At 35.5% G+C, this 25,422-nt stretch overlaps 2 protein-coding genes across 9 annotated transcripts in view; both read left to right on the top strand.

The window, feature by feature from the left end:
• Positions 1-15,566, top strand: part of LOC120777119 (formin-like protein) — an 87,883-nt gene extending 72,317 nt beyond the window's left edge. For 2 of the 8 annotated variants that reach the window (XM_040108259.1, XM_040108263.1), the window contains 7 exons: positions 1,382-1,468; positions 6,326-8,053; positions 8,109-8,322; positions 9,079-9,371; positions 9,426-9,980; positions 10,367-10,486; positions 14,281-15,566. In XM_040108259.1, the coding sequence (XP_039964193.1) occupies positions 1,382-1,468; positions 6,326-8,053; positions 8,109-8,322; positions 9,079-9,371; positions 9,426-9,980; positions 10,367-10,486; positions 14,281-14,520 (3,237 nt within the window). In that variant the 3' untranslated portion in view covers positions 14,521-15,566. Of the gene's footprint in view, positions 1-1,381; positions 1,469-6,325; positions 8,054-8,108; positions 8,323-9,078; positions 9,372-9,425; positions 9,981-10,366; positions 10,487-10,696; positions 10,831-14,280 lie in introns of all 8 variants that reach the window. The other 6 variants (XM_040108258.1, XM_040108257.1, XR_005705480.1 and 3 more) reach the window with 5 other exon arrangements.
• A 3,191-nt stretch (positions 15,567-18,757) lies between these two features.
• Positions 18,758-24,856, top strand: LOC120777118 (autophagy-related protein 2 homolog A). The gene has a single exon (XM_040108256.1). It carries the CDS (start codon positions 18,861-18,863, stop codon positions 24,753-24,755), a length of 5,895 nt encoding a protein of 1,964 aa, XP_039964190.1. The 5' UTR covers positions 18,758-18,860; the 3' UTR covers positions 24,756-24,856.
• The last annotated feature ends 566 nt before the right edge of the window (positions 24,857-25,422 follow it).

The raw sequence follows: 25,422 nt of genomic DNA, 5'->3' as shown, positions 1-25,422 counted from the left end.
AATAAGCCATTGTTTTAATAATATAACACTTGTAATTTTTATAACCTGAACAGGGTATATTAAGTTTGTCACGAAGTTTGTAACACCCAGAAGGAAGCGTCGGAAACCCTATAAAGTATATATGTATAAATGATCAGTATGTTGAGCTGAGTCGATTTAGCCATGTCCGTCCGTGTGTCTGACTGTCCGTCTGTCTACCGGAGACTTAATTCTGGTACCACGGGGAGCAGGAGCCCTTGGAGTTCGCTCCAACCTGCTCGTGCGGACTGGCCCCTCGGGGAGTATCGTGGTGGTTGTGGTTAAAACCCAAATCGCGGGAAGAACTGACTTTGTCAGTTGAATGTGGAGTTGCATTGCACTGCCAATTGGTACTGAAAATGCTTTGCATTCTCAGGGCGCTGATCAACGCATTGATTTGATCCGCTGTGCTTTTGAGCTCCGTGGAGTAAGGCTGTCGTCAGCAGGTGCCCACGTAAAACACACCGGACGTTGTCCGTCTGTCTGTCTGTATATATACGAACTAGTCCCTCACTTTTTAAGATATCTTTTTGCAATTTTGCAAACGTAATTTTCTCTTCAAGAAGCTGCTCATTTGTCGGAACTGCCGATATCGGACCACTATAACATATAGCTGCCATGCAAACTGAACGATCGGAATCAAGTTCTTGTATGGAAAACTTTCACATTTGACAATGTATCTTCACAAAAGTTGGCACAGGTTATTTTCTAAAGCAACAATGTGATCTCTGAAGAAATTGTTCAGATCGGTTAACTATAGCATATAGCTACCATACAAACTGAATGATCGGAATCAAATGCATGAATGGGAAACTTCCTCATTTGACGATATATTCTCACGAAATTTGGTATGTGTTATTGTTCATAGAAATAATGTAATATCGGAAGAAATTTTTCTGATCGGCTCACTATAGCATACAGCTGCCATACAAACCGAACGATCGGAATCAAGTTTTTGTATGGAAAACTTTTGCATTTGACGTGGTATCTTCACGAAATTTGACATGGATTACTGTTTAAGGTAATAATATAATCTTCGAAGAAATTGCTCACATCGGATTACCATAGCATATAGCTTCCATAGAAAAAGAAATGCTTCTGTGAAGGGTATATTAGCTTCGGTGAAGCAAGTCTAAGTTAACGTTTTTTTTGTTTTTGTTTATTATTGTTATAATTTCGTAAAACATTCTTCGTATGGAATGATTGATACTAATGGAGTTATGTCTATCTTAAGGTTTATATGCAGAACTACTTAAAATCTTTCTTTGAAAATATTCTTAGTGTTATCCCAAAAATTACTAAAATACTAATAATATTATCTATTAAAATTAAAATTTTTATTATTTTTTTTTATTAATTGCAGGATATGGTGCAAGCGAAGGATCCGCCCTCTCATTATTTGAATAAATTGCGTACATATCTGGACCCAAAGGCATCTCGCAGTCATCGGGTAAGTTTGTTTTTAGAGCTCATCTTCATATGTACATATGTATGGTACATATTCGTAGTATTTGTAATGTTTTCTATCGTAAATGTATTGTAGTTGCAGTTGGTTGAACGAGTAATTGTCCCAAGTTTGTAGTTTAGTAGCATTTCTCATTTCTTGTTTCACTTTTGCGTTGTTTGGCTTGCGTTTCTTAATTTTTGTAATTTTTGTAAATTTTTATTTTTATTCTTAAATAGAATATAAACTTGCGAATAATTCTTTATGTTTTATAATGGCTTTTGGGTATCTTTCCGTCGTCTGTAGAATTCAGTATATAGAGAGCTTAACTGTTTTAATTATACTCACCAAAACCTTTCTGTAGATTATAGTGTATTTTAGGAATATATATATATGTACAGTATATATATATTTCATTAAGAAACTTTCAGGCGAAAATTTGTTACTTTTATGTTTGTCATATATGTATATCAATTTATACATACATTTATTCAACTAGATGTTTCTACTGAAATGATCATATACAGATCAGACAAAATTATCGGTTAAATGTAGGAAAAAATTAAAGACCGACATTCACCCAAGGTACAAATTATTAATATTATAAATTAATATTCTTATGTATGAAATAATCCAAGACAAGTCAGCTCGTCGTTTAATAATAATTACTAATAATGAAAATTAAAACTAAAAAAAATAATTTCAATTATAATTACAATATTTCTTAAAAATTATTAAAATTCCAATTGTATATTTAAACATAGACAACGTTTACGCGGTCATAGCAACAACGTTCCAGTCGTTTCTTCTTTTCGCTCTTTGGCGTCAATTCGAGAAACCAGGTGCAGCTAGGTCCATCTCCACTTTATCTCTCTAACGCAGTGAATGTCTTCCTCTTCCTCTGCTTCTACATCGGGTATTGAATCGAAAAACGTCAAAGCTGAAGTGTTCTCTTCCATCCGGACAACATCATCTAACCAGCGCATCAGCTGTTTCTTGATTCGCTGATCTATGTCAATGTCGCCGTATATCTCGTACAGCTCATCGTGCCATCAATTGCGGCATTCGCCGTTGCCAATGTGCAAAGGACCATAAATCTTCCGCAAAACCTTTCTCTCGAACGGAGTGTCGGATACAGACTTATCAGATGTCATTGTCCATGCCTCTGCACTATATAGCAGGACTGGAATAATGAGTGACCTATAGAGTTTGATCTTTGTTCGTCGAGAAAGGGCTTTACTTCTTAATTGCCTTCTCAGTCCGAAGTACACCTGTTGGTAAGAGTTATTCTGCGTTGGATTTCGAGGCTGACAATGTGGTTGGTGTTAATACTAGTTCAAAGCTATACAAAATTATATATGACTTCGAAGTTATGAACTGTCAACGGTGTCGTGCGAGCCAAGTCACGAGTACGACGGCTATTTGTTTGATGACAGGAGATATTTCGTCTTGCCATCGTTCACTACCAGACTCATTTGCTTCGCTTCCGTGTCCAGTCTGGAGAAAGCACATCTAAAGGCGCGGTTGTTGAGGCCAATGATATCAATATCATCGGAGTACGCCAGCAGCTGTACACTCAGTTAGAAGATTGTACCTTCTCTATTTAGCTGTGCAGCTCGTATTACTTTCTCCAGCAATAAATTGAAGAGGTCACACCATAGGTAGTCTCCTTGCTCGAAACCTCGCTTGTATCGAACGGCTCGAAAAGGACCTTCCTGATCCTGAGGGAGCTTTGATATTGTTCAACGTCAGCTTACACAGTCGTATTAGCTTTGCGGGGCTACCAAGTTCAGACTGGTCGATAGTAGGTTTTCCAGGTCTAAAGCCACACTCATATGACCCAATCAGTTATCAACGGCGGACTTCAGTATTTCACACACTACCTCAATAAGACCTTATATGTGATATTAAGGAGGCTTATCTCATGATAATTGGCGCAGATTGTGGGGTCTCTCTCTTTGTGAATTGGGCAGAGCACACTTAGGTTCTAATCGTCGGGCATGCTTTCATACGACCATTTCTTGCAAAGAAGCAGATACATGGGCCTTGTCAGTTCTTCGCTGCCATATTCGAATAGCTTGGCCGGTAATCCATTGGCGTCAGCCGCTTATCATAGTCGGGCAAAGGAACAGGTATCATCGCATCATCATCGATTGGGGAAACAGGTTCGCCATATCCAGATTTTATACTTTCAGTGCCGTTCAGCAGGCTGGAGAAGTGTTTCAATAACTACTACAGTAGCTCTAATCATCAGCCACTAGATTACCACTTTGGGTCATACAAGGGTACGCTGCCGTCTTGAATCTTTCCGTTAGTCACCGTATCTTTTCGTAGAATCTTCGAGAATTACCCCTGTGGGCTATCTTCTCAAGCCTTTCATACTCACGCATTCGGTCTCTTTCTTTTTTGTCTGACACGGCAGTCCTCATCGTACCAGCTGTTCTTTCGACCTTTACGAAAACCAATAGTTGGGCATGCAGCTTTACGTAAGGAGCTTGAAATGCCATCCTACAATTTCCTTATACCAAGTCGCTGATGAGGGCTCTCAGAGAGCAGGAGTGCAAGTCGAGTAGAAAACTGTTTTGATGTCGGTTGTGATAGTAGCTGCTCGACGTCGTATCTTCCCAATATTTGTTGACGGGTGTGCTTTGCTGTACAGAGGCGTGGGGGTATCTTATGGTGTCGATGTTAGGTCGTACGCACATCGAGGACACTGGAGATATGTCGTCTATCTATCACAAAATGATGGTTTTGGTTGCGAACTTTTCGATCCGGAAACAGCCTACTTGGCTTGATGAGTTTTCTTGTGATGGAATCTAATACTACAAACAACCATATTTCGGGCTCTTACGAAGTCGAGCCTCAACCTATTTGGAGAGCTCTCACCATGGAGACTGATTTTTCCAACTGTTGTACCAAAGATGCCTTCTTTGCCCACTCTGGCGATAAAATCGCCAAGCACAATTTTTACGTCGTGGCGGGGGCAGTTTTTATAATCACGCTCCATCCACTAATAATATGTATGTTTGGGCATATCGCCCTTCTCTTTCGTCGGTGTGTGGTCCCGTCCATTACACTTCTTGGGAAGGCGGTGATGTCGTCTTTACTTTTACGAGGACATCAACCAGCTGAACATCGGCGTCCTCCCAATTTAGGGACCATTTACATGCCCTTAAATCTAATTCTCATTACGTTGTCTATGGTCATCATCAATTGTGGGGTCTTTCATCCAAGGCTGTTGTTTCCTTTTCATTGGGGTTGTTTTTATATGATTGGTCTCAAACCCAGCGCACAACCTCGCTTGCCGAGTAGTATAAAGTTTTGTACACATTTATTTAGCGGGCCGCATGCTTCAAGAGTGACGCCCGCTCGCAGCCGCAAACGCTTAAACAGAATATATCGGAGTGGCTCCGCTGAAGCTTTCTCTCTTTTAGTCGTGGGTTGGCTCCCGCATCTTACACAAGCGTTTCTGACGTTTGCAGGGTGCGCGGCGAGGATGAAAGAGTGAGAATTGGATATAGTCATACGACTGTAACTGCTAACCCAGAAGCATTGTCGTCCTAAAATTAAAAAAGGGTTTCCGAATATATAGTAAATGACATCAGTCCAGAGCCGCGAGCCTCATTATACATCATATAGTGGATTTCCATTCATTTTGGCTTTCTATCTGACTTTAAAGTGTTTATGTTGGTCAATATTTATGCTATTTTAATGAAATTAAGTGAAATTTTTTTTTTAATAATGTAGTGTAGCGCTGAATATGACCAAAATTGGTCAAAAACTTGGTCTACACTTCTACATTCCTAATATGCTGAAGTCAGCCATCCTCTGGTTCTCACCCCATAATTGGTTAAGTTTAGGTCACATACCATATATCTCATTTGGGTGAATACGCTAGATTTTTATATAAATAGTTCAAAGCAAAATGTAGTAATTAAACTAAGTGAGTTCATGATTAATAATACGGAATAAGTTAATTCCAGAACTAATTGTAATCCATTCGTTTCTTTAAACAATGCATATTGAGTTTTTAGGCAACATTTTTGAATAGAAAGTTTTGTAACACCTGAAAGTATTTCCCGCCTTTCACCTTTGTAAACTTCGTGAGTATAAAATGTTCGGTTACACCTAAACCTTGCCCTTCTTTACTAGTTTAGACTAATTTTTGTTTTATTGCATTGACTAAGATATGATACCTGAACGCCACTAGAAATGTAAAGAATACCAAAATATTCACCGAACTATTCTCCGTAGACTGTTTTGATGTTTGTGGTACTTTGGATATGATCTATAAGTATTGAAGAGTAATAAAAGCATCTTGGCTTGCGCTCTAATCGACTTACCTGCTACTATCTATACTTTTGCGGTTTAGATGAAACTTCTTTACCTTGTATGTAGTCAAATTAAATTTCTCTTAAAAATACTGAAAATTAATGCAAACTTTTCGTTTTCTCTATTTATACACTCACACACTTACACTACAATTCTTTTTTGTTATTTTGTTTTTAATTTCTTTTCATGCTTCTTAACTTACAACATGATTGACTTCCTACACTTTTCAACGTCACCAATTCCCACACATCTTATACTTTCATCACTCACTTGTTGACGTAATATGAATTTTTTTGTTTGTTTTCGGTTCGCTTTTGTGCACACCTCACCTGTCCCAAAAATACATATACAAATATACCTGAAACACCCTGTATATCCTAACAAACTCCTTCTGTTGTGTGTGTGTTCGTAATCATCATTACTCCTAATTACGGATAATTTCCCAATGTCTCTGATCCCAACCCCTTTCCTTCGTCACACTTTTACCTTGCTCCCCTCCTCTCCTGTCCGGGACAATTTTTACACTTACAGCTATTTTTCCTCTACTTTCTTTGTCAGAAACGCAAAATGGTCGGTGAATCCACATCGACGCAGGTGCTGCGTGATCTTGAGATCTCGCTGCGCACCAACCACATTGAGTGGGTAAAGGAGTTTCTTGATGACACGAATCAGGGTCTCGACGCACTCGTTGATTACCTAAGTTTTCGACTGCAGATGATGCGACATGAACAGCGTGTCGAAGAAGCACTCTCCGATTCCGATGAGCGTCTAAACATGACGAGTAGTCAGACGGTGGGAGGTGGCGGCACCGGTTCGGGTTCAGCGGATGGTCTTTGCAGCACATCGGTGGGAGTTAGTTCACCACTGAGTGGTAGCATCAACATGGATGGTATGCGACATCACCAACATTCACACGTGGGTCACTCGGGCGGCAGTCTTAATGGTTTTTTGCGTCCCTCGCTGGCCGAGGTGCTTGACAGTCCCAGCATTAGAAGACGCTCCAGGCATATAGCGAAATTGAATATGGGCGCATCTACAGATGATATACATGTGTGTATAATGTGCTTGCGCGCCATAATGAACAACAAATACGGATTTAACATGGTAATACAACATCGTGAGGCCATTAATTGCATTGCGTTGAGTTTGATACACAAGTCGCTGCGTACCAAAGCGCTAGTGCTGGAGCTTTTAGCTGCCATTTGTCTGGTGAAGGGTGGCCACGAGATCATTTTGTCCTCGTTCGACAACTTTAAGGACGTGTGTCAGGAGAAGCGACGCTTTCAAACACTCATGGAATACTTCATGAATTTTGAAGCCTTCAACATTGACTTTATGGTTGCGTGCATGCAGTTCATGAACATTGTGGTTCACTCTGTGGAAGATATGAATTATCGCGTCCATCTGCAATACGAATTCACAGCTCTTGGTCTTGACAAATATCTGGAAAAACTACGTATGACTGAATCAGAAGAGCTAAAGGTGCAAATTTCTGCATATTTGGACAACGTATTCGACGTGGCGGGACTAATGGAGGATTCTGAAACGAAGACTGCAGCGTTAGAACGTGTGCAGGAGCTTGAAGATCAGTTGGAACGAGAAGTAGATCGGAACTCAGAATTCATGTATAAATTGGCTGAGCTCGAGACAGAAGTTGCTGTATTGAAAGCAGAACGAGAGGATTTAATGACGACAAAACTGAAATTTGACGAAGAGGTCACAACGTTGCGTCGCATACTCAAACAAAATGAACAAGAACTGAAGAAACGTGAATCTCTACTTCAAAGCAAAAACCTCGAATTACAAACGTTGACTCGTTCATTACCACGGTCTGGTTCAAATAGTGAAACATCCCTACAAAATGGTGGGGCGTCGCCAGATAAATGCATGTCACCTCCACTGCCACCTCCGCCACCACCACTGCCGTCTGCCATGTCACCTGCCAGTTCGGCGCCTCCACCGCCACCTCCGCCCGCACCACCTGCTCCGCCACCACCGCCCCTAACGCACGGCGGTTCCATGAGTAATGGCGGTACATTATCACCTACAATGTCGACAAACGGCGGCTCGATAGGATCACGTTCACCGCCATATGGCTCTGGTCCAAATGGTGGACCTATGATATGTGCGTTCCAACCGCCACCTCCACCTGTGGCCGGTTTCATGCCCGCTCCAGACGGTGCCATGACAATCAAACGAAAAGTGCCGACCAAATACAAACTGCCCACGCTTAACTGGATAGCTTTAAAGCCAAACCAGGTGAGTTGATGACAATTTCTTAATAGTTGATATTTAATCAAGATTTATTGCCCAGGTTCGAGGAACAATTTTCAACGAGTTGGATGACGAAAAGATCTTTAAACACATTGATTTCAACGAGTTCGAGGAGCGCTTCAAAATTGGCATTGGCGGCTCATTGACAAATGGTAGTAACACTGAAGTGGATGGTCTACACTCGTATCCCAGTAGGCGCTTCAAGAAACCAGACAATGTGTCTTTATTGGAACACACGAGATTACGAAACATTGGTAAGGCACCGATTTCTTTTTTAATTATGCATGCGTACTATGTTAGCTAAAACAGCAAGAAATTATTCGTCGAAATAGTTTTTTTTTCTGGGTTGGAATAACTGCCAGTGGCATCTGTGCCAAATGTCTTGTCAAAATAATTATTAGTGTTTAGTATACGTTTGTCTTTCTGAAGTACGTAAATATCGTGGCAAAACTGAGCCGAAGCTGAAAAAACACACCAAAGAAGATCGAAAATCAATATTATGTTGACAATTTTCTTCGCTTATCAGGGTGTGGTGCACTCCGAATTCCTTCCGACCGCCCAAATTATCAAGATGGAACATTATTTGCGCGAAGCTATTCGTGAGAAAAAGGCCGGAATTATGGGCCAGCAACTCGGTAGTTTTTGTGCGATAATGCACCGTCGCATACTACATTGATTCCTCAATGATTTAGCTAAGTGTAACTCCTGATCATTCAGCAAACCCAAACGACCGCTTCGGGGAAACCCTTCTGAGCCAATTGAAGATATTAAACATGAATCGGTACCCTCACTGAAGACTATTTCGGAAATTGACTTTAACAACAATTTTTAGGATTGGAAAATACGTTGGCACAAGTGTATTGCGGCCAAGGGAGATTACTTTGAGAGCAACGACATATATTTTGAAGAATAAATTTAAAAAATAATAAATTATGAACAAAGTCTTACTATTTTTTGTTCATGGTAGCGTATGTGTATGTGACATATTTATGAATTTGTATCTTCAACAGCAATATCTCGACGCAAATTGGATATGCCCATCGATGAGGTAATCGCTGCCATACATAGTTTAGATTTGAAGAAACTGTCTCTTGAAAATGTGGAACTGCTTCAAAAGATGGTGCCCACAGATGTTGAGGTCAAATCTTACAAAGAATATATAGCCGAACGTAAAGATCAAAACCTACTCACCGAAGAAGACAAATTCATGTTGCAGTTATCGCGGGTTGAACGCATATCATCAAAGCTTTCAATAATGAATTACATGGGGAACTTCTTTGATTGCCTTCATCTAATCAGTCCAGTGAGTTTTTAAACATGTTTTAAAAATATTTATAAAAATTAATTTCACTAACAGCAAATACAAGCTATAACAACAGCTTCGAACTCGCTTAAGAAATCGGTGAAATTCAAAGCTGTGCTGGAAATAGTTCTCGCATTTGGCAATTATCTCAACAGCAGTAAACGAGGTCCGGCTTATGGATTTAAATTGCAGTCGCTTGATACCCTAATCGATACAAAGTCAACCGACAAACGCTCATCGCTATTGCACTATATTGTGGCTACCATCAGGCAAAAGTTTCCAGATCTGCTTAATTTCGACACAGAGTTGTATTGCACTGATAAAGCGTCTCAAGTGTCGCTAGAAAATATAGTGACAGACGTGCATGACCTAGAAAAGGGCATGGAACTGGTAAAGAAGGAAGCAGAACAGCGTGTAAAAGGTACACAAACGCATATTTTACGCGATTTTCTCAATAATTCTGAGGATAAATTAAAGAAGATTAAAATGGATTTAAAGAATGCTCAAGATGCATTCAAAGAATGTGTTGAGTATTTCGGTGAATCGTCTCGTAACGCTGATGCAGCTGCTTTCTTTGCGCTAATTGTGCGTTTCACTCGAGCTTTCAAAGTAAGTAAATTTCAAATAGTAAATAACAACATTGCGTCACTATTTGGCAGTTTGCACAAGAGGCTATACCCATGCTGAAAATCTGTTCTTCAGCCTGTAGTAACCAGTGTAAATGACACTGAATGGTAAAATAGAAAAGTTAAAATAAAAGGCATATATGTACATGGTGTGAAATGGGCATGGACTTGCAAAATCCAAATTCTTTAGATGCAGCATTATAACTTTCGTTTAATTTCAAGAAGTGCTTTCATAACAAAGTATAATTATACAGCTTTGTTCTAGTTTTACTGAAAGATATTATTTAGTGTTAATTATATTATTGATCCAATATACATACTTATCAACTTTGCTAACTTGTTGTTTGGTAAACAAATCTCCATTCTTAGATTCACGATCAAGAAAACGAGCAACGCCGCCGCTTGGAGCAAGCGGCAGCCCAGGCCGCCAACAAAAAGGAAAGCGACCAAGTGTTAATGCGCAACAAAATGAACCAGAAGAAACAACAGGTAAAAGCGTGCACTGGAAAATTTCTGATTTTCTTCTTTTAAAATCAACTATTTCTTATCAACACTAAGGCTTCTTAAATGTATTAAAGAAAATTTCGAAATGATTTGCATTTTTTGGCTAAGGCGCTTCATAATTGATCATTTGTTTGGTAATAGTGTTGGTTGCAGTTGTTATTGTTTTTTTTTCTTCATTAATTCATCCACATACAGAAACTGGGTTGCGTGACTATGGAAAGCAGTTTACTACACAAAGCGCTTATTAATTCTGCGTGAAAAGACAAAGCGCAATTGTCGCTGATAAATAAAAATCGGAATTTTAAAGGATTAGAAAAATACAAAATAATGTACAGTTAAGCAAAAGATATGAATTGTGCATAGTCGTAATCGTTATGTTAATGTAATTTGTAACGTGGCGTGTGGAATGTTTTGCAAAAATAATATTATTAAATTAGATGCAACAGGTGTTTGGCTTAAGTTAAATTGAATAATAACCGTAAAAATTGTATGTTGTTTGGTGTTGGTGTGCTATTGCAGCAAAAATGCATTACACAAAGTCCAAGTCGAGGATACGAGCGTAACAAATATCGCGTAAGACATTTTACTCATATTGTGATGCCAATATTTTTTAATAAATGTACATACATATCAATATATCCGCTGCCTAACTATATTCATATGCGACCATAGAACAAGCTTAGTACCACTACACAACGACGTACATACATCTACACAACATCTTAGCACAATAAAATTCACTTACATACATGTACACAAAAAATACTGCTTAGTTTACATAATTTGATAATGAAACCAAAATTAGCCAAATAGAATAAGAAGGAAGTGCCTTAAAGTCTATTAATATTTACCATCATCATCACAATAATCGTCACCACTACAACCATTACTATATTCGCATCGATCCTACGATCACTAAGATCATCACAAACACCACTACCACCACCATCACAACCACAATTACCATTCTTCCTGATAAGCGATAAGGAGCTCACATTTGGTAACACATAAAAGATAAATTAAAGATCTGGCTTAAGTCATTCCTTCTTGCCGTCCGTTTATAGGATTAATAATGAGTAAGTTATATCGGAAACCAAAACTTCAGTTGCTTCGTAGAGAAATTTATACTTACATTTAGCAATAGCTTTCAAAAATGCATACAACTATGTAACATACAATACGTATTTATATTTGTTTACGTTGTCCTTTTTGTGTGTTCTCAATTTGTTTGTCTATTTGTTCATTATACGATTTGTGTTCCATTTTGTTGATTTAATATTGTTTATTAATTTATGAATTCTTTCTACTCACCCTTAAAGTAACATTTAATATTAAAGGCTAAACAAATTTTAGAATTATGTATATATGTATATGTGTAACATATAACAAATTTTATGTGAAACTAACAAATAGTACTCAAAGTTCGCTAAACTCCAACACATTTAAATGTAGGTGGAAATATTTTAAATTTAAAGGAATAGCTTGCATTATTCTCGATGCGGCTCCAATTCTTTCTGTTCCTTGCTTGAGTTTGCAGCATCATGGTTCTAGCGCTTCAGCATTCTGGTCCACACCATCAATCTGAGTTTGCTATTTCTGCACCTGCGAAGTAGAATTTGTTTAGGACGATAGTTTTCGGCTATTATTCTGCCGATATGTTGTTCACATTGTTTGTAGTTTAATTTTTATCCGACACTGTGTTGCACTGACGACCTTTGACAGGATATTAATACTTTAGGTTTTCCTTTATTTCTTGCAAGACCCATAATATTTGCAGCTTTTCCATTTATTTAAAGGTCAAATAGTCTTTAAATGTCTATCGATATCTATATCATCGCCAAATGTGAGTCGATTTCAAAAATTGTGCCTTTGGTACAAATTTCTTGTCACATTTTCAAGATTGAATTGCAAATATGAAAATCAATTATCAATTATCAATCCTTATCAAAGGCCGTTTCTTTAAATACATTCATTCCATTATGGTTTTAGTGATATTTTTTATTGTATTGGATATACCAAACTCATATAATCATATAAGGCCTTTACTTCCCTTAGCTTTGTAAGCATTTGTCTTATAAATATCTGTTATATTATTTAGCAGTGACAGTGATCTTTAGTTTTCTCAATTTATTTTCTTTTTTGAGCAACGAACTTGTTTGAATTGCGGTTTCTGATTGTTGTTTCTCATGCTTTCTAGTTACACGCTTGCTGAATCATGTAAAACATATGGCGAAGGGAAACATCATCGTAAGCGCGTAATGGCCTCCTCTAGCTCCATTAATTCTAGTACTTCTGCTGACGGCTCGTTAATGTTTTATGGCCCCACCTCTATTTGGCGATTTTCTTTTGGACTTCTCGACGTTTGGGTCCCCTAGCTGTATATTTTTTTGGTCGAACATTGTGCTACCTATTCTTCGTTTTTCGAGGCGGCAGAGTTGTTTAGCTTTTCACCATTGTGTCAAGGTGTCATTGAAATTTTCTCTTTCTTCTGTCGCACTATTCTCAATAGGCGCATGCACATTAATAATGCTAATATTAGAAAACTTTAAGCGTATTTGTACGATTATACCCATTCTTAACTTATACCCTCAAAACAAAAATGCTGTTGCTTAATTTTAACACAGACTACAAAATCTAATCCAAACATATAGGCTTCTTGGACCACGATGCCTGTTTTGTAGTGTTCTACTGCTTCTGCTAGTTGTAGTAGAGCCATGGTTTGGTATGAGTTTCGCAAATTTTATGTGTGTGTATAACTTTATATCTTTGTCCTTAATACGTTTGCCCAGTCGTCGTCGTTGGGAGTTATTTATCCGAGGCTTACTTATAGCTTCCATGACAATTGGAGTTAACAGTATCACAACGCGAAAGGGAAATAGGAGATTCAGATTGAGGTGAGGGGCTCCATTTCCAATCTAGCACTACGGTGCATTATTAAGAATCTAAAATTCTGAAGCGTTTATTTTTAATATCAATGCCTTTATTGTATGCTCTCAAGTTTCAAAATTGTTATTATAACACTATAAATTATTCCTTTGTTACTTAGTCCCTATTTCATACAAAACCGCCAAAAAATGTCTCCCGAACACAAACCTGTATAATTACATTTGCAATTGAGCTGGTGAAAAGGATATAGTTGGTTGGTCAATGGAAGAAGCTAAATTATACCAAGTGCAAGTTGTATGATTTGAATCGTATACTATGTCTGAAGGAGACATTACTCGGAAGAGAGAGTGCCACAGCCATTGATATGCATCAATACTAAAAAATTACCAATGAATAAAGTGTAATTCCGTATGTTTGACATGGAATAATTGTTAATTATACGCTTTCCGAATATTATATGGGAAAGATAGTAATTGTCACTACAAAATAAAATATTACTAATTTCTCAAAAAATTTCAACCAAATACCTTTCTATTTTGTTGACTTATGCAAAATTTGTGAATTTGAATAACATTTCAAATACTAAACATTTCCAGAGTCATGCAACATATTTTGAATAAGCTTCTGTAAAGTATTAACCGACTTTAATTTAGATTAAATAAGCTTGAAAACTACATTTAGTACATATTTATTATGTATGTATGAATTTCTGGTGACGGTCCAAACTAACTAAATTTGTATTTATTCTTTCTCCTATTTTCATGCATCCTAAATGCTCATGCGCTTACTGGTTCACTGTGGTGATGTTTATTTTCCTTTTGTTTGCTGCTTTCGTTTGAATGTGATACACCAATATTCAAAATTTTTACCATATTACATTGAACTAATAACAGATGTCCGGTTGTGGCTACTCCTTACAGGACGCTGTCATTAACGAGCTGAAGAGCAAAGCGAATTCGGTTCGGGAGAAAAAATTACTGCAGCAGGATGAGGTTTATAACGGTGCTCTAGAGGACATACTGCTCGGGCTGAAGAGCGAACCCTACCGGCGGGCCGATGCAGTGCGACGCAGTCAACGCAGGCGCATCGATAACAATCGTTTATCACGTACACTCGAAGAATTAGATGTCTAAAGCGAAAGACGAAAAATTTTACGAAAACTAGAAAAATAATATACAAAAATTATAAGATAATGTACGCCAAGTACCATTATATACATTTAATGTTTTATAAGCAAGAAATTATATTGCATTTTCTACAATAGCATAAAATGCCAAGAAAACACTAGAATTTTGTATACATTTTTCATACTTCATATACAAACGTAGGCATAGAATCGCCATACTCGAATACATAAGTAATTTACATATATATAATACTTAGATTATGTCTGATTTGGCACAATTTAGAACTACATTTGTATAATTATAATCACATATACAATATATATTATTATATTCCCAAAAAATAGTAATACTTGCAAATTTAAAAACGTTACTCATTTCTTCTCAAGTACATTCCTTTCTTTGTTATCAAAATTTGTAATACAAAAAAGCAGGCGTTGGCTTGTGGAGTGTTAAGTAGTATTTGCACCATTGAATCATTGTATGAAATGTTCGAATAAAAGAAATTTAACAGTCAGCATTATATAAATATATGAATGAGCATTTAAAAGAATTTTTAAGAATCTCTAACTGCTGCATGTATGCATATCCACATATATACATATGTATATATATAAATGTGTTTATAAAATTTCGTTCTGAAAAATGTATATCTTTATTTGATATTGTACACACACAAATTGTCTTTATTTGTATTTTTTTTAATATTTGTATATATTTTCGTATATATTTTATTGTTAACTAATTTTCTATGATCTGTAAATATATCGCAAAAATTTAATACATTCGAGCGGATTGAAATTGTTGATTGTAAAAGGTTAAGCTTAATATTTAGTGATGTGGATGATTTTTAATGTATAGTACGTACGTCTAAAACATAATAAATACTAGTGGGAAGTATTTCACCACCAATTCGTGCAAATAATAAACGTTAATTGCAAAGCGCACATATAAATTCCAACGATTTTTCGTTTTAAAAGCCGATAAATATGTTTAGCTAATTGCAAATTTTAAATGATTAACGCTTGAATCAGCGAAATATATTCAGACATTTATATATATTTGTTTTATTTCCTAAGGGAATTTGTATAAACATACAAAAATTGTATACATATATACAGGTTTATGTTTTCATATTTAAATTATTTAATAAATACAAAAACAATTTATTTAAATTTTTCTTCTTTATATAACAATTTTTTCTTTGGCTGGTTGTATCGAAAAACCTTTAATGAGTTTTGTGTCATTAAACTTCACAGATTTGTATTGTTTCAATGTTTGTGAAGGTCATGCTCCAGCATTTCTTTCCCCGCATACTTATGTACGTTGTGTATTTGCAGGCAACTTAGCTGTTGTTTCATTATTTCTACACATCTACCTTCAAAATAATCTCCTTTGCGGAATGCAAAAACGGATACACATGTATAGAAAGTTAGATGTCGAAAAACGACCCAGCACTTCAAACCAGTTTGGTTTCTACCTGCTAGGAAGTTAGTTTAGAACACACGACGGTTAATCTGCTGGCAGGTACCAACTTATGACAAACACACTCAGCTGGGACGGCCGTTGTCTTCTTAATTTACCTAAAAACGAAATCCATGTTTAACCTTAAGCAAAAATGTATTTTATTTTATGTAAATGTCTAAAAATGTATATTTGCATTTCAAAATTAGACTATTTTTATCGAATGCAAATAGATATTTATATAGGAAACATATTATGTGCAAGTATATAAAATCAAAATATTAATTTGATATTGATTTCAGATAGCTCATGAAAATATTTTGTATGCTATGAAATTGTATGTTCGAGCATGCGCACCGTTCAGCTATAAATAATTCTAGCATTATTGCTCCCCGAGAGTAATTTCTTATAAATTTATATCCAGCGGCGGCAGAGTGGTATTTATGGGCTTAATTCATTCAACGAATGCGGGAGTCGTTAAGTTAAGTTAATTAAATCTTGGGAAACTTTTTTCCGAACGTAAATTGAAAATGTGTCATAGCTTTTGCAAAATATATACAAAATGCAAACAAAATTCTTGTGCAAAATATATTTAAATAATAGAGAATCATACTGTGAACAATCTTTTAAATATCCTAACAAATAGGTTTTCCAATTACAAGTTTTATTTTATTTAGTTGTCCTACACTAATACGAGCAAATACGATAATCATACATAAGTATATCTGAAGATACTATATTCATGCAATAAGTTAAAAGGATGTAATATGAGAAAACAGACTCAAAGCTGATATTACAAAAGTACTATAATGCCCAATATTTATTTTTAGACGAAATATTTTGGAAATAATATTTCCAAAAATAATATTTCCAAAATATTTCGTCTAAAAATAAATATTGGGCATTACAGTCCCATTATAGCATTTACAAAAGGGAATTTTTAGGTATAGCATATAGAGAATACATGTTTATTTATGTGTATGAGCATATGCATATACGGGCGTATCTTAATTATATAAAATATACGCAATTGCTTTTAAATATACGAATACGGAACACATTTGTAGTAATTAATTGTATATACTCATACCTAAGCTTTTTATACAGTTTTAAAGTTATATAAAATTACTAATAAATACACAGCAACATTCATGCGTATACATATGTATTAATATTATACTTTGTACTCATTTATGCATAAATTAATTAGATTTATATAGAATAGAATTTAAAAATTTATTTTATATTAGATGATGGTCTTAGACCGATTGCAATTTAACGAGCTTTTTAGATAATATACTGATGAATTATAAAATATATTTGTTTCAATTCTCCAACTTACGTAAATTTATATAAGCGAATTTTAAATTAATATAATGAATAAACATGTATGCAACTTATTTGTTTTCACTATCGTCAAAGTAGAATTGTTTGAGGTAACTCATGGTGAATATCATAATTTTTTTAAACCATAATTGATTATCTACTCTAATGTGGAGCCTTCGGTATTTAAAATGATACTATTCGCAATATTTTATTAATAATTTGCTTGTCCAAATTTAGTTGATTACGTCTGTTGTAGTAAAACTAATTTGTTAAAATAATGTATCAAACTGGTAATATTAAAGATAATTGAGTACATGTCACTACGATCTCATTCATGCAAAGTGACCATTAATAAAAAGAAATATATAATCATAAACACCACTTACATGACTTTTTATTATTAATTATTTTTTTTAATAGATATCCAGGTATTGCAATACAGTTCCTCTCATTTTCACAGTAGAAATACCATTTGCATATAAATTTAAATTTAGCCTTACATTGGCTCATCAAGCCAAACACTAAATTTTTTACAGAAATAGCGGATTTAATAATAAATGATTTAAAAAAAATTGACTTTCCGATCACGACCGATCTTTGCGGCAAAATAAGACGATTAAAAAATTATATAATGCCTTGAACCTAAATTTAACGCAAAGTAATCCATAACTCATTATATCAAAAAAAACTTAAGAACAATACTAAAGTTCAAAATTTGTCCTATTTATTGAGGTCATTCTGCTTTGATCTGGCACCACTGTGAAGATTGATACGAATGAGAAACAAAACAAATGATATGTTAATTCTTGTAGTACTTGACGTTCTCTGGTATAGCCCACGATTCGCATCTCAGCTGGTTCCGTTCAGGAACAGTGATGCCCATAAAAACATCGATTAATACAATAAAGTAGGGTTCATTGTACACATGTAAATATTTTTCAACCTTGAGAAAATAGAGACAAATACAACACAGTTATAAATATCATGAATTCGATACAATATAGGGGTATGAATTAAAATTAAAATTTAAATTTATTCAGTATATTATTCTACAGTAATAGAATATACTGCATCTTTGGTAAATTTCTAGTTCAGTAACTTTTCTGAAAAATGGACTAAAAATTATTAAAATATTTTTAAAACGGCGGAAGTTGAAAAAAGGAAAATTATCTCAATAAAAAAATAATTGAAAAAACCTGGTCGATCCAACACCGGGGTATTCAGAATTCTTTCGCGTTGAACTACTTTCTGCTTTGGTCCTAGCCTATACAATAATAGTAAATACTAAAGTATGAATTCCAAAGATTATCTACTTAGTTCTGGTAATTTTATTATTTAAATATTTTCAAAAGTATATAGCATAAAAAATTCACCACTCTTTATTACCAATAAAATCGAACACATGTAATTTACATTGGGCTACTGATTTCGTTGATTGGGTAACACTGGTCACAGATGTAAAGCAAATATTTACTGAAGCGAAGTTATTCGACGCAAAAGTGGAAAGAAACAAAGGTACTTTTGAAAAATATTAGTTTGTGAGCGATTGATTAAGAAGGATGTCTTGGTTCAATGTTTGGACTGCCATTAAAACTAAAACATGCAGATATCTATTGCAACGGTATTTGGGACAATTTATAGACGAAACAATAGACTTAAAGCAATTAAAAGTTGATTTATACAATGGTAAAGCTACTGTGAAAAATGTATCATTAAATGTGACAGCGTTGAACGCTATATTAGAAGCTCAAGGATGGGCTATAGAAATTATAAGTGGCCGTATAGGAGTTCTAACGGCTACTGTCCCATGGAATGCATTAATGTCGCAATGCAGCTGTATTGATGTTGAAGACGTAGTTATTTCGGTAAGACCTGTTCAAAGGAAAACGAATGGAACATCCATGTTAGAATCAATGTGGTCGTCAGCAAGCAATTCTATGCAGTTAGCAGAAGAATGTATGAAGCAGCATGATGACGATACTGAAGAAAGCAATCAAGTAGATGCAAAATCAATTCCGGGCCTAGAGAAATTCGCGGAAACTATAGACAACATATTAAACAGAATAAAAGCAACATTTAAAAATACTTTTATACAACTTGAATATCAATCATCAGATAGTTCAAAAGCCATATCTCTGCGCTTTAATATAAATGAGTTAATATACGAAAATGTTACTGGCTGTATGCAAGAACAGCGCCATGAAAACTCTCCTAGGGTCCAAACCAACAATTTGGAAGAAACCGAGGAAAATAAATATCTGTTACCTATGTTTGCGAAACATAATATAAGTATATGTGGTTTAACTGTAAGTACTGAAGAGTTGAAGACAATGAGTGAAAGCTTATTATACGAGAATAAAGATTTTTCTCAATCATGCGCTATTCCTATTATGGAAATAAGAGAAGAAATACATTTTCGAATCAAAATGAAACAATCGGAAAATATAAACGGACCTAAAATAATTATTGAATCCGAAATCGGTTCGATTTATACTCTTATTACTCCAAGACAAATACACTTGATTTTACAACTAATAGATGCTTTTCAAAATGATGCTTGCGATAAACAGGAAGCCGATTATTACGAAGAAAAGCAACACAATGATAATTATTCGTATCACAAAAGCAATGAAACGGTTGAATTGGGTAACTGGATTGATTGTGAAACAGGTCCCTCTGTTGTAAATCCATTACCGCGAATAAATTTGGATAAATTAAAAGACTTATCGAGAGGATATTCGCCACCTAGTAGCTCTATTAGCTCTAGCACCACATTGACTGGCTTGTCAAAGTGGCAACGTAAAACATCAAGTTTGGAGTATTCCGGTGATATTTTAAGCTTTTCTGTCAAAGTATCAGCGTTTGTATCAATAGTACTTTTGGAAGACGTGCTGGTAGAAACCGAATCGAATAATATAAGTCCTCTTAACAAAACAAGCGAACAGAATATGATAGATTTCGCAAAAGAATTTTTTGATCATGTTCATCAACTTTTTGATAAAAAAATTGACTCAGCCGCGTTAACGTGTGGTAAAAACCATTTGTTTATTTCTATATCGCCAATAACTAGTGGAGGAAGTCAGCACAGGATCAAACAAATGATATTGTCGAAAATAAATTTCGCAGCACAAAAGATCGATCTTTATGAAGTATTAAATGGAGAACCGTCTGAGTTGATAACATTTGATCGAACCGAAAACTACAACACACCTGATGTAGCGGTACATGTGGAATCGGATGTTACTTCAAAAAGTGTAAATATCGCTCTGCAAAACTGTCGAATAGAACTTGATATATCTATATATGATCGTCTTAGTGCCATTTTGGCACCCTCACCTTTTGCTGCCTATTCTTCGGAACATGGTTCTCAATTCGTGAAGCAAGAATCATCGAAATTAACGTTTATTACAAATTTAACATCCACGGCTATGGAATTGATTTTGCGCTTTCCAATATATGACGCTAGACCTATTCACGATCCAAATCGCGTTCCATGGTGGCAAAAAAATATTCGACCTGATTATATGATAATTTCACTTGACCATGCTTGCATGAAGTTTGTTGGCGGAAAATTTGACATATTAACAAATGAATTAAATGCTTACTACGTAGATAAAGAAAGAGACGATAAAGTTTGGATACTTAAAACCAATTCAATGAAAGTTAACTCTGAGGTTATTGATTATGTGAAAATCTCTGTAACAATACCAGATGAGTATTATTGGACGAGTATAAAAGATAATTTCTTAGTTGGCAATTTTAATGACAATATAAAACCAACAGATGCAGATAGTTTACCATTTAGTGCAAAACGTTTTTGCAGAGAAAGTGATACAATACATAACAAAAGTGAAAATATGGAGTCAGAAACTATATTGCTGCCAGGTGAAACGATAGAGCTAGCTGAATTTCGAAGGACTACAATGCGCACTTCAAGGATACAGGTAGAAGTGACAGTACCCAATTTACACATTATATTAGAATCAAAGAAGTTTTACGAAGTTATTTATAACCGCTTCAACACGGACCTTTTTATGTGGGAACCCAGCTCACCTATTTTAAATTCTATTAATACGATATGTGTCGAAAACAAGCAAAGTATATACAATATACCTAGTTCTTCCGAGCCTCAATATAGCCGTTTTAATGAATTTGATTTATCTGAATCTGAAGAAAGCGGCTCATTCGCAGAACAGAATATAAATTTGAAAGGTATTTCTATGACAGAGAGTATATATTTTTCGACACTTGACTCGCACAACACAGAAGATATCTATAGAGAAGAGATTAACATAAAAAAAAGTCAATTCTCCATTAATGTTTCAATACGAAATGGATTAGTTGAACTATTTGTTCCTATAAGAGATACAGAGAATCAAATTATGCCTGAAGATATGGGCAAAATAGATATCAATGTTAATGAACTCAACATATTTTCTGTGAATGGGTACAATTCTAATAAAAATGTATGCTATCTGTGCATTGAAATTGATGATATTAAAATGGACCATTGTGGACTATTGCACGAAATTTCCACAAAGCTTATAAATGAAAATGAGCGAAATATGCAAAAAACTTTCTATAAAACTCCGAGAGGTTTGTTGAAATCTAATCAACCACCAATTATAGAACGAGAAATGATTTCTTTGGTGATCGAAACTAAACGTGTACCGGAACAAAGGGTCAAACGAATTGTGGTGACTACCGGTATTCAGCAGGCAACATTGGGGTACCATCCCTCTATAACAAATCAGTTTTGGCTAAATCAGCTTATAGATTTTCTTGATGTGGTCGATTACCCTATAGAAGGGTATGTACCATTTGGAATTATAACAGAAATGCAGCTGCATTTATGGAATTGTGCAATAGACTATCGTCCGACAAACTTCGATTATCGGGCGATTGTCGAATTGGGTGCTTTTACAATAAGTAGTAATGTTATTTCTTCTGTAGCAGGCTGCAATTTGCGTTTCATAGTGGAAGATTTTGTTTTATATATCGCACAAAATAAAGAAAACACAAAAAGCCAAAACTCTAACAAAATCCCAATTGATTCAAAGTATTTGGTGCCAGTACTTGACATCGGGTTAGTCGACATATCACTTAGGCTAAATGAAAACTCGGAAAAGTATCCGAAATTCGATTTACGATGTTCTGTGCATGATGCACATTTGCGAACATGCAGCGATTCGGGAAAAGCACTAGCCCAACTTATAGAACATCTGGCAAATGATGGTGACACCGTTGAACCTGAACAAAATATTTCAAGTACAACAACATTGCAGCAATCTAGATTAGAAATCAACGAAACACCTACTTTGGTTGAACATAAGAGAAAAGAAAGTTTAACTGAGCAGCAAGATTGGCAACAAGAACGAGTAAATATAATGATGGCAGAAGCCCTCAGAGAAACAATCACTTTGAGTGCAGTGCCCTCAACATCAAAAAATTCAAAACTTGCTGGACATGGAATTGAGCCCTTCTACTTCCCAGATGAGCAACAACCTGGTATATTGGACGACGATTATGATTGTGGAGATAATTTGTCTGCAATTGTAAATTTTGAACATCACGTTATGTCTTCGTCGTATTGTCCAGCAGAACCAAATGTGGACGTGTTACCACAGATTAAATCCGATTTGGGCGATATTAATAATGAACGCTTATATAGTATGCATAGACGTCATCCACGTGAGGACGAATATTGCGTGATATCCGAAGATGAACGACGAAAAGTGTCGCAATGTGGAGTACTCGAACTGAAATTATGTGAAGACCCTATACGAATAGTTGACAACCACTTTTGCTTACCTTCTAATAAGTTAGATTTACTTAAACCTCCGGATGATTTTCCAATGCCTGTATCTCGATACACACTTTGTGAGATGACATTCACATGGCATCTATATGGTGGAAAAGACTTTCTTACGACAACAGATGATATTAGTGCCAAAGATGATCCAGGTCACTTTCGGATGTCTGATGCCTACAAACATGGTGTGTCATATTCAAAGGGAAGCAATAGTGTTTCCGGTTCTAAAAAATCAAAAGATCTGTCGTGGAAAACAATTGGAGGTGTGCAGCGAAATCATGATATACTTGTTGAAATTCAACTGACCAAAGTACGATTGTCACATGAAATTTATCCAACTCATATAACACAAGCTTCGCGACAAGTACTTGTAATTCACGACATAGAAATCAGAGATAGATTAAAATCGTCGGAAATAAATAAATTTTTGTATAATCCTAATTTTAAAACTACATCACAGAAATGTCCACAGCAAATGCTTGTAGTAAAGGCTTTGCATGTTAGACCAAAGCCGATAATTAGTTCGGCACAAGAGTGCTCATTAAGGATATCACTTTTGCCAATGCGGCTTAACATCGATCAAGATACACTTATTTTCTTAGCAGATTATTTCACAAATATTGGAAGTAAAATGAAAGAGACGAACTTATCGGACAATAATCAACCGGCTGAAGCACACGCTCCTATAATGGATGTAGAACTAACGGAAGATGAAGAGGATTTGCAAGCGCGGAACCTCATATCGACAAATCTTGAGTTACTAGAAAATGAGGTAATCGACAAAACTGAAAAACAAAGTGAGGAGATAGAAAAATCATCTCCAATATATTTCCGTGAAGTAATATTTGGTCCAGATGTATCAATACGTTTCGACTATCACGGTCGTCGAGTGGAGCTTTCTAGGGGTCCCATAGCAGGGCTTCTAATGGGCCTAGGACAACTGCAATGCTCTGAAATTAAATTAAAGAAAATAATTTACCGTCGTGGCTTCTTAGGTGTAGACAAACTTGTAGCATACTTATGCAGGGAATGGTTAAAGGACATTAAGAGGAATCAACTACCAAAAATTTTGAAGGGTGTCGGGCCAACTTATTCCTTCGTGCAATTTATACAAGGTGTAATTGACTTATTCCGTTTGCCAATTGAACAATATCAACGGGATGGACGTTTAATTCGTGGAATTCAACTGGGCGCACAAAGTTTTACAGCAAGAACAGCGTTAGCTGCTCTAGAAATAACTTCACGTGTTATTCAGATTTTACAATTTACAGCTGAGACAGCATTCGACATGGTGTCCTCTGGTCCATCTATAAGAACTATTCGCAGACATCGTAGAGATAGGAAAAGGCGATCTAATAGACCAAAAGACATGCGTGAAGGTGTAACAAATGCGTACCTGATATTGAAGGAGGGAATTAATGAATCTGCCGCCACACTTATAGAAACAGCCGCTGCAGAGCACGACCAGAAGGGATATACTGGGGCAGTAGGAGCTGTGATGAGACAGTTACCACAATTAGTTGTTTGTCCAGCAGTTTTGGCCACTCAGGCTACAACCAACATATTGGGCGGAGTCAAAAGCTCTCTTGTACCTGACGCCAAAGTTGAAGCACGTGAGAAGTGGAAAACTGATATTGATTAAATATTTGCTTTATATAATTACCATATATACATATAACTAGATAAGTATGATGTACTTTAATAAATAGATTTTATACGTTCAATTAAAATTATCATTATTAGTATGATTTGTTTCAAATATAATGGAAATGTCTAAAGTGATCTGTAAGTATGTACGTGTGGACCTTTTGTTTATTTAAAATGGATTTTTTCATAACTTCGCTAATAATTCTCTAATTTGACACGTTTGATAAATAACGAAAATACAGAAATTAAAAATTAATTCGTAGAAGTATGATTTAAAGTAGTATACATACATAGATTGATATTTAATACGATTATACTATGATCCTTTATCAACAAGTAGTGAGTTCATACCTACCAATGAATGTTTCCAGCTTTTGTTCTTTCAAAAATTAATGCACAAGGTCAACTAATGTATAATTTACATACATATCTTATATATATGTATGTATGTACATGAATATTTGTATGTGCACTGTTTATAAAAAGATAAGCTTAATATAATTACAAATTGTATGCAAGTGGGTTATATACATATGTACACACTTATATATTATATGTATGTAAAACTCTACACTGAAACAAACATTTGTAAGATGAAGAATTCATCTTCGCCAAAATGCAGGAAACAGAATTTTCTTAATGAATTGAAATAGCGAATTTCG

Source organism: Bactrocera tryoni, chromosome 5 (assembly GCF_016617805.1).
Source record: "Bactrocera tryoni isolate S06 chromosome 5, CSIRO_BtryS06_freeze2, whole genome shotgun sequence".
Classification (NCBI taxonomy): Eukaryota; Metazoa; Arthropoda; class Insecta; order Diptera; family Tephritidae; genus Bactrocera; species Bactrocera tryoni.
The sequence above is the reverse complement of the archived record's forward strand: the minus strand, read 5'-3'. Positions and strand labels throughout refer to the sequence as shown.